This window comes from Onychomys torridus, unplaced genomic scaffold (assembly GCF_903995425.1).
Source record: "Onychomys torridus unplaced genomic scaffold, mOncTor1.1, whole genome shotgun sequence".
Classification (NCBI taxonomy): domain Eukaryota; kingdom Metazoa; phylum Chordata; class Mammalia; order Rodentia; family Cricetidae; genus Onychomys; species Onychomys torridus.
In genome coordinates this window covers 97,581-107,501 of record NW_023413244.1, presented here as the reverse complement: position 1 = coordinate 107,501, position 9,921 = coordinate 97,581, and the positions used below count along the sequence as shown (strand labels likewise).

The window sequence follows — 9,921 nt, the reverse complement described above, 5'->3', positions numbered from 1 at the left end:
GACTCAATTTTTTGTGAATCCTTAAATTTGATGTAATCAGTATACCAGCTGATCAAAATGAAAATTAAAATAATATACAATAAATTCTAAATCAAACAGTCATATAATACTGACTTTGTAATAGATGAGGGTACCTCTCTGAGGCACTTACTTTTAAAGGGAATTCTGGTTTACCAATAGATGGTATATCCTTTCCAACGCTCATTTTTCTGGGTTTTGAAAAATACATAACAACTTTTAATTTTATTTTGCAGATGAAATGTAAGTCCAATGCTACATGACATTCTCACCTTGCCTGGAAAGACTCTGTCTCCAGGAGCTATTGGCTAGGTGGAAACTGAGATGATGCCCATCCAAAATGAAAGTTGTCTTGGGAGGTTCAAAAAAGCTCCTTGTAAGTGAGTGTAATCCTTGCTGCAGACCCAGGTCCTGACTCTTTGCTGAAAGCCTATGAAGTTTCACTCTCAGCACCCACCCACACAGCTCCACCCGCTGCCCTGTTTCTATATGTTTCTCTTGTTACTTGAGCTCATTTTTCTACCTGGAAGGAACCACATCACAGGGACCTTCCTACCACTACACTAAAGGTATGTGTGTTTTTCCATTCTTAGGTGCTTACCATAATATATCACAAAGTGGTTTGTTATGCCTTCTCCTTCTGTCTTACCACCAAATGATGGACAATTATGAGATTTCAAATGAATAAGGTTCACTTTCTTTGATTCTATCCTGACATTAAATTACTGCCTGGCATTCTCTGCCATCCACACTGTATTTGGCAACCATTCCTGACTTTAATTATGTCCAGTATTGCTCTTTAGCTACTGAATTATGACTATATCAAAATGTTCATTCTTCATCTTTCCAAGCATGTTTAACATCCTTCACTGGTTTGGTGACTAACAGTGATGTTTACAAAGCAGATACTGGAAGAAGTTGAAGGGAGGTGGATACAGTCTGATGGTCTTTATTGCTAATGGAAGAATCAGCTCTACCAGTCAAAGGAAAGGCTGGGAATGAGGAAATATCTTACTGTGTGGATGAGCTAATCCTTCTCATTGACTGTTCATAGTATAAGAAGAATTTCCCACCTTGTATATATGCAAAATAGACCTAAGGCACCAGTTAAATTATGATACAGGAAAGTGTATCATAAGCATGGCCTGACCAACCTGTACAATACTAAGCATGATCTAGGTGCACAATAAATATTGACAAACATGGACACATTGAAAATTTTAAAAGTATTTAAATCTCAATAAATATGTATCTATGGGTGAGCATTTGTACAGATGTATCTATGCATGTGAAATAATAAGGAAATATTGTTTTTACTACTTAATATTTGAAGAATAAAGGTCTTTATGACATTACACAGATCAGAGTGTGATATCTATAGACATCACATGCCCAGAGATCTATACATATTGGTAATTTTAAAGTACCTATAAAGCCTTAATATTTCAGAAAGTTCCATAATCTGTTTATATTTTTATCATCTTTTGTATACTTGAGAGTTTCTTAAAACATTTTTCACAGAACTCAGATAATCATATCAAAGTATGTAAATTGAAGTAAACATATAGCTAATGAAAATAATGTGTTTTCATTTGCACAGGATCAAGTGAGTTTCCAACCTTTCCTTTATCATTGACTAGAAAAGACTGCAGAATCTGTATGTGTTGCACAGAAGTTCTGGTCTGCCTCTCCTGAGCTGTGTGAGAAGACATATTTTTTGGAAAGAGCTTCAGACTCTGTCATTGGTAAACCTCCATGCTTGCACCCTTGTTGGTGTGTATGGAAGAGTCAAGAATAAATATATTACGAGAATCAATGCAGAAATTCTCAAAAAAACTCTCAAAAATACATTAAAAATAGCATTTCAAATGAGTATGTTAACAAATCTTCAGAACTCATATAAAAATGGAGCATTTTATGCAGACAATATGTGATATCTTCCAGAACATTCTGATGACCATTTTAGTCTTGGAATTAATCATTGGAAATTTAGGAAATGGATTCTTGGCACTGGAGAACTGCATGAACTGGATCAAGAAAAAAAAGATCTCATTTGTAAATCAAATCCTCACTGCTTTGGCAACCTCCAGAATTTGTGTACTCTTGTTATTGTTCACAAATGTATTAATTTCTTCAGCAAATTCAAATTTAGTGATGACTTCAAGAATGATAAAAATTATTAATAATGTATGGATTATAGTCAACCATTTCAACATATGGCTTGCTACATGCCTTGGCATTTTTTATTTTCTCAAGATAGGCAATTTTTCTAATTCTCTTTTTCTTTACTTAAAGTGGAGAGTTAAAAGGGCAGTTTCATTGATACTGCTGATGTCCCTGGTCCTCTTGTTTTTAAATATTTTACTGGTCAACTTGGAAATCAATGTGTGTGTAAATGAATCTCTAAGAAACATATCCTGCAATTTCATTTCTCATTATAATGAAAAGTGTCACAGGCATGTGTTAAGCCTGCACACTATTTTCATGTCTGTCCCCTTTGTTGTGTGCCTGTTATCTTTCCTTCTGCTCATCTTCTCCCTGTGGACACATCACAAAAAAATGCAGCAGGATGTCCAAAGACGCAGAGATGCCAGCAATACAGTCCACATCAAAGCTTTGCAAATCGTGACTGCCTTTCTCCTGTTATATACCATTTTTATCTTGTCTCTGTTCATACAAATTTTGAAATATGAATTACTGAAGAAAAATATTTTCATTTTATTTTGTCAGGTTGTATATATAGCTTTTCCTTCATTCCATTCATGGGTCCTGATTCTGGCAGATATGAAGCTGAGACAGGCCTTTCTCTCTGTACTATGGTGGCTGAAATGCAAGCTCAATTATATGGAAACCTTAGATCTCTAGAACACTAGAGATGATGTTGCATTTTCTAGACAAAGAATAACAAGTAAAATGTTCTTTTGTAGTCTCCATTTTTACATTTAGATATTCTTTGAGTTTGAGTGCATAAATTTTATGTTTTGTTTGCAATAAGCACTAGCTAAAATTATTACTAATTTAGCAAGTTGTGTACAAAGTTATTTTTTTTAATTAAGAAATTTTTTATTCATTTTATATACCTACCACAGATCACCTTCTCCCTCGTCTAGTCCCCCAACCTTTCCCTCCAAGCCATCCTCAGTTCTGTCCTCCGACAGGGCAAAGCTTCCCATGGGGAGTCAGCAGAGCCTGGAACAATTGGGTGAGGCAGGTGCAGGCCCCCCTGCTGAATCAAGGCTGTGTAAGATGTTCCCTCATAGGTAGTGGGCTCCAGAAAGCCAGCTCATGTACCAGGGATGGATCCTGATCCCATTTCCAAGGGGCACACCAAGCAGACCAAGGTACATGACTCTCTCACCAATGCAGAGGGCATAGTCAAGTCCCATGGGGGCTCCACAGAGTCCCTCTAAGCTCATGAGTTCCCACTAGCCTGGTTTGGCTGTCTTTGTAGATTTCCCCATCATGGTATTGATGCCCCTTGCTCATAGAATCCCTCTTCTCTTTCTACAATTTGACTCCTTGTGCTCAGCCTGGTGCCCAGCTGTGGCTCCCTGCATCTGCTTCCATCAGTCACTGGATTAAGTCTCCATGATGACAGTCAGGGCATTCATGAATCTGATCACTGGGGTAAGGCAGTTCAGACACCTCCTCCACCACTGTCAGTAGTCTAAGCTGGGGTCATCCTTGTGGATTCCAGGGAACTTCTCTGGCACGCAATCTCTCCCTATCCCCATGTTCATAGCAGATTTTGTAGTAGCCAGATCCTGAAAACAACCTAGATACTCTTCAACAGAAGAATGGAAAAAGAAAATGTGGCACATATACACAATGGAGTACTACTCAGCAGTAAAAAACAATGACATCATAAAATTTGCAGGCAAATGGACAGAACTAGAAAAAATCATCCTGAGTGAGGTAACTCAGACTCAGAAAGACAGACATGGTATGTACTCACTCATAAATGGATACTAGATGTAAAGTGGAGGATAACCAGACTACAGCCCACAGCTCCAGAGAGGCTAGCTAACAGGAAAGACCCTAAGAGAGGTGCATGGTTCTCCCTGGGAAGGGTAAATAGATGAGATTCCATGAGTGAACTGGGGGTAAAGAGGGGCAATAGCAGGTAGAGGATGGGGGAAGAGAACATGAGGGAACGGGATGGTCTAACTGAAACAGGAACAGAATGGGAGAGCAATGAAAAAGATACTATGACAAAGTAATTTCTTAATACACATATTCAAATGAGAATGTGATTGTAACCCACTAAAACATAAACATATTTAAAATTATATAGGCTTTGTAACAACTATTAACTACTGAGATTTTTGAGTTATTGGCCGACATTATTTGTGTTTTAGTATTCATGTCAACTTTAATAAAAATATATGATTGAAACTATATAAATATAATATAGAATATGTGGACAAAAGTTTAGAGAAGAAATGTATACTATCATACAGGCTTATAAACCACTAGACATAAAGGTACTTTATTAACTAGAGAAATCAATTTGGAATTATTTTTGCCAATTCTTTAGAATTCTGAGGCTACTGTATTAAAAGTTACTATGTCTCTATTATTAGTTTCATTATTAATCATTCTAAAATAAGTTCCTGATTATTAGGACTATGTATTTTATATTTCTAGGCACAATGTATTTTCTGTTTTACTTTATGGAACATAGTGCAATCTATTTCATTTTTATGAACAATTATAATAAAAGTTTATGCTACTTCTAAAAACATTAATTTGAAATTGTTTTTTGTATTTTATATTATGTATTCATACTATCATAATAATATCTTATTGATGACCCACTCACAATCAATAGAAGGTCTTCTTGTGTTTACCTGTTCTTATGATTTATGATATGGCAGAATTGAAAAACCTATAAAATTAAATAAATTTGTGAAATAATTTCAAATAATGACTTTTACAATGTATATAGACAATGTAGCCTGGTCAGAGGCCGAGTGTTTTATGCAGTCAAATCTTTAGGATGATATGATTCTGAATCTTATTAGAGATGAATAATTTTTTGTTCAGATGTATTTTCATAAATAAGTATTTCAAAAATTCTGAGTCAAGTTTATAATATACTTTTCCATGTTCTCACAAAGTATTTACACATTTATTGAAAAAATGTATATGGTTAACCTCTTTTAATATATTTTAATGAGAAACAGAAGCTCTGAAATAAAGAAAGTGAACTTCTCTTCCAAGTAGTTCACAAGATAAGAGTGTCTTACACGTCCCAGGCTTAAAGATTAACATTATGGCCATATTAAAGTTGTACACTGGACAAGTGCTTCAGTATTAAGGTACATCCCCAACAGTGACAAGTGCCTTTGCCTTCATTCCCATCTGAGTTCTCAGACATTGGCAATGCTTCTTTTCATGTGACTGCTCCAGGATACAGCAGGACATGAGGATTCAGTGGAAAGTGAAAGTAATAACCTTCAATAGAGAGAACACCCACACAAATTCATACAAAAGACAAGGAGACACTCCTAGTAATATTTGGTGGCAGAAAAACATCAAATAGAGTGTGTAATTTTGGTACTTAAAGCAAGCATTCTCCCTCTTCTCTATGATACTTGTTGCCTAATTAAGTTGTCTACCAAATGCAAAATAGTGTCCAGATAAGACTATGAAGTCATAAACTCCCTGTAAATGTCAGTGTGTTTGTGATGTACCTATCAATGTCATTCAAAGGAGAATATGGTTATTAATTTCTACTTAATATCTGCAGGGAAGGGAAAAATTTAAGAGCCTCACCTGTATTCCTGATAAGTGTGACTTAAACTGTATATCAGAAAGAATATGAGAGTCTTGTCAATTGAATTCTGCGCATTTCAATTTGTGGGATGTAGTCCCAGAGCTAGACATATTTATGTTAAATTGCTTTCAAGACCAACTTATTGACTGATAGAGGAGAGTTTGAATGATGACTTCATGACAGTGGAGAGTTGGAATGTTGTAAATTCAGAGCCAAATTATCTTGACCTAGCTTCAGTTCTTTTGGAAGCTATTCAACCCACTTCCTTTGTGCCTGATCTGATATTATTATGACTACCAGATGAAATATTTTTTAACTTACTAAATATAACATAAAGCTAGCTATGTATTTGTGTATATGTGTTTTAAATAATTTTAGAGTAATTTTGTGCTTGTGATAATGATATCATACAAAGTTTATACTTATTACTTCCCTTCTGTAATAAGACATTATGATACATTATGGAAAAGGAGATAATGTTGAAGGAAATATGACAGCTAGCAGAAGGAGCAGGAAAATGAGAGATTACATATTCAGCTGCAAACACAAAACAGAGAGCATGATCTAGAAGTGCGATAAGGCTATGATCTCTCAAATCCTCTTCCCAGTGATGTACTCCTTCAGCAAGGCTATACCTCATCCCTTAAAAATGCTACTGACTGAGGTCATTTGTTCAAATACCAGAGCCTATGGAGGACATTTTTCTGTCAAACTCCACATTTTTCCTACTGACCTCCATAGGTTCATGGCCATATCATAATGCAAAATGAATTTAGTTTAACATCCCTAAACCCTATCATCTTTAACATTTTCAGCTGTTTAAAAATCTAAATTAATAATCTAAATTAAAAATCTAAATAATCTAAATCTCAGACTATAGGTATTTTCTTAATTGTGGCTACTGTAAAATCAAAAAGCAAATTGTATACTTCCAACATACTGTGGCACACCTTAGATCTTTTAATTCTAAAAGAGAGGAATGGGAGTTTAGTGGGAAAGCTGGAACAAAGCGAGAGTTAAACTCAATGTAAAAGTACAGAATCCTATAGCTCCATGTCCAGTGCTTGGAACTTCAATTCCTATAGGCTTTGGTGGGTGTGTCCCTTTACTTCCTGCAACATAAGTTTTTTTGGGGGATGGTTTCCATTACCTATGTGCAGTTCACATTGATAGACAGAAATAGGTAGCATGTTAACTAAATAAAAGAAGTCAAGCAATATCTTCAAATAAAATTTAAGTTATTCCTCAGTCAAGACAATTTAGAACATGACATTTGAAACTCTATAATGACAAAATCATTTCTTACTAATAAAATCTGAGGGTCCTGTTTTCTAGGTAGCCTCCCTGGAGTTGTGAGTAGCAGGCTAGTCATCTTTGTTTTATATCTAGTATCCTCCTATGAGTGAGTACATACCATGTTTGTCTTTTTGAGTCTGGGTTACCTCACTCAGGATGACTTTTTTTTCTGGATTCATCCATTTGCCTGCAAACCTCATGATGTCATTGTTTTTCCCTTCTGAGTAGTACTCCATTATATATATATATATATCTCACATTTTCTTTATCCATTCTTCAGTTGAAGGGCATCTAGGTTGTTTCCAGGTTCTGGCTATTACAAACAATGCTGTTATGAACATAACTGAGCAAATGCCCTTATAAAATCTAAACCGCCCGGCTCAAGAATTAAAACTGAAAGAGAGTTTTCTAGTTCTGTTCACCCAAGAGATGCACTTGGTGAGAATTATGAGGTAAGAAGTCTGAGTACAAAAGACTGGTGGTGGAAGTGGGGTTGTTTCTCACTTTGAGGATTATTTTGGCAAATATGAAATAAAATTTTATAATTGTATTTCCTTAGAACTTTTAAGAATCCAGATGGAAACAGCGGGAGATTGTAGGTGGCAGGGGTGTGTTTATTTGTGCTTATTATCCATATTATAGAAGATTTAATTTCTTGGAATTTGGAAGGATAAAGGAAGATATTAATGGGAAAATTCTACAGATCTTTCCTTTTAATCCACTGCATGAATGCAATGATTTCTAAAACATTATTTCTGGTAATGATAAACTATTCAAGTCAAGTGCAGATTAGGTTTCATCTAGTAAATTGACATTTTTCCTGTTCTAGCCTTTCAATTTTAAATATTAGCTGACATCTACACTTGATCAACTGAAATGAAGCAGATACTATACAAGGTTTAAAGTGGTGAGACTATGAAAAGGAATATGTCTACATTTGCAAGCAAGCAAATGAGAAATGAACTTTTACTCCAACATCTGCTGTGGAAAATTCCAGCCTATGGTGTCTAGGATGTTCAGCCTGGGGACAGGATTTCTGAGGTGTTTGAAAAATGGTATGTTCTATGCAAACTGTTAAGATCTCCACAGTATACTATGTACTTTTCTGATTTATACTGTTCAAAGGCAATAAAAGGAAATTGAAACTTCAATGCACATACAAAATCCCAATGTTAATTCAATTTTTGATTTGAAGATTTAGAGGTCACAGCTGTGAAGATTCTCTCTCTCTCTCTCTCTCTCTCTCTCTCTCTCTCTCTCTCTCTCTCCCTCTGTCACACACACACACACACACACACACACACACACACACACACACACATTGCCCCCAAACTTGTTTATTAGTAAGAGTAATTCTCATCCAGGCACCAGAAATAGGAGAATTTGTTTCTGAAAATTTTTCTAATGTCATCACTGTACTGGTGACCTACCCTAACTTGGTCAGGAGATACCGTATCTCAGCTGATTGAATTGTTTTGCCCATCTCTGGAGCTGTTTTATTTGAAGAAGTTAAGACATTGATATGAAACTATGATCAAATGCATTTTATAAATGAAAAAAATATAAAATTGTTCTTATTGTTTAGTAAATATCAACCATTGCATCTCCATTACTAGCTCCAACATATTATGTTTGCTATTAAGGTGGTCAATTTTCCAACCTCATATTTTCCTTCCCAAAATTGTGTGAGGTAAGACTTCACATTCAAAGATCAATATCTGGGATGCTGTGTTACTTCTACCAAAAACCAAACTGATTGTCCTGCCATTTTTTTCAAAAGGTTGATTTGAGTATCCACTCCTTCCTTGTGGACTGCCCCTATGTCAGCAACCACTATACCCTTAACACCCATTTCATATTGGAGTCAACATTTATACAATATCACAGTCTAAAAAGTAAAAAACCACCATGTCTCCCCATACACAGGTTACCACTGAAGCTCTTGACATAGCCCCTTTATAGATCTGGTAGAAAAATCATATAGGATTTTAAATGTCTCCTGGCCCAAATTGACCAATGCCTGATGGTTCTGTTATGATATGGCTCTGCCTTACTACAAAGGCATAGCCACACTGGGAAACTACTCTACCAGCAATAATCCAGAGCAATGCCGATGGACCTCCAAGACATCACTCACCCTTCAGCAGGTAAGTGGAAAGGGGTTATGTGTAGGAACAGTACCCACTACTCATCACTACTTCTGCAACAAGACCCTTCCCTTAGTTACCATGTCTGGCTACCTTGTCCTCCAGTATGATACCTGGTAGGTTTGCTCCACAGGACTGATGCCTGTGCTCATACCCAGGTTATTGCCAACAAAAAGGGATTTTGCATGCTAGATAGACTAGTTCCCAGACTTCTCTATCACTCAAATGAAGAATTCCTTGCCAGACAGAGCTCAGATCTGGGAAAGAGGATAAAAAGAAACCAATGACAGCACTTGTGACTAGTCTATTGGGTGGCAGACTGGAAGGGCAAGGAACAGGGGCAGCCTACTTTTATCTCCCTGGAGAAGTACTATTCCAGTCTCAGAGCTGCCATTGATTTACATATTGAAAAGCTTGAGAATTCTATCTCCCACTTGCAGGAATCCCTATCTTCCCTCTCAGAAATGGCTCTACAAAATAGGCAAAGATTAGACCTAATGTTCTTTCAACAAGGTGGGCTATGCGCAGCCTTAGGGGGAGAATGCTGTTTTTACATAAATCACTCATGACTGATCAAAGATTCCATGGCAAAGGTCAAGGAAGTATTCAATAGGAGGGGAAAAAAGAGAAATAAATCAGATCTGGTTCAAGTCCTGTTAAAACTCATCTTCTTGGCTCACC

The 9,921-nt window shown here is 36.2% G+C and overlaps 1 protein-coding gene across 1 annotated transcript; it reads left to right on the top strand.

The window, feature by feature from the left end:
• The first annotated feature begins 1,923 nt into the window (after window positions 1-1,923).
• LOC118576210 (taste receptor type 2 member 117-like) lies at window positions 1,924-2,883 on the top strand. The gene has a single exon (XM_036176542.1). The coding sequence runs from the start codon at window positions 1,924-1,926 to the stop codon at window positions 2,881-2,883; it is 960 nt and encodes a 319-aa protein (XP_036032435.1).
• The last annotated feature ends 7,038 nt before the right edge of the window (window positions 2,884-9,921 follow it).

Coding starts and splice junctions, on each gene's coding strand:
- LOC118576210 (XM_036176542.1), top strand. CDS start 1,924: ATGGAGCATTTTATGCAGACAATATGTGATATCTTCCAGAACATTCTG.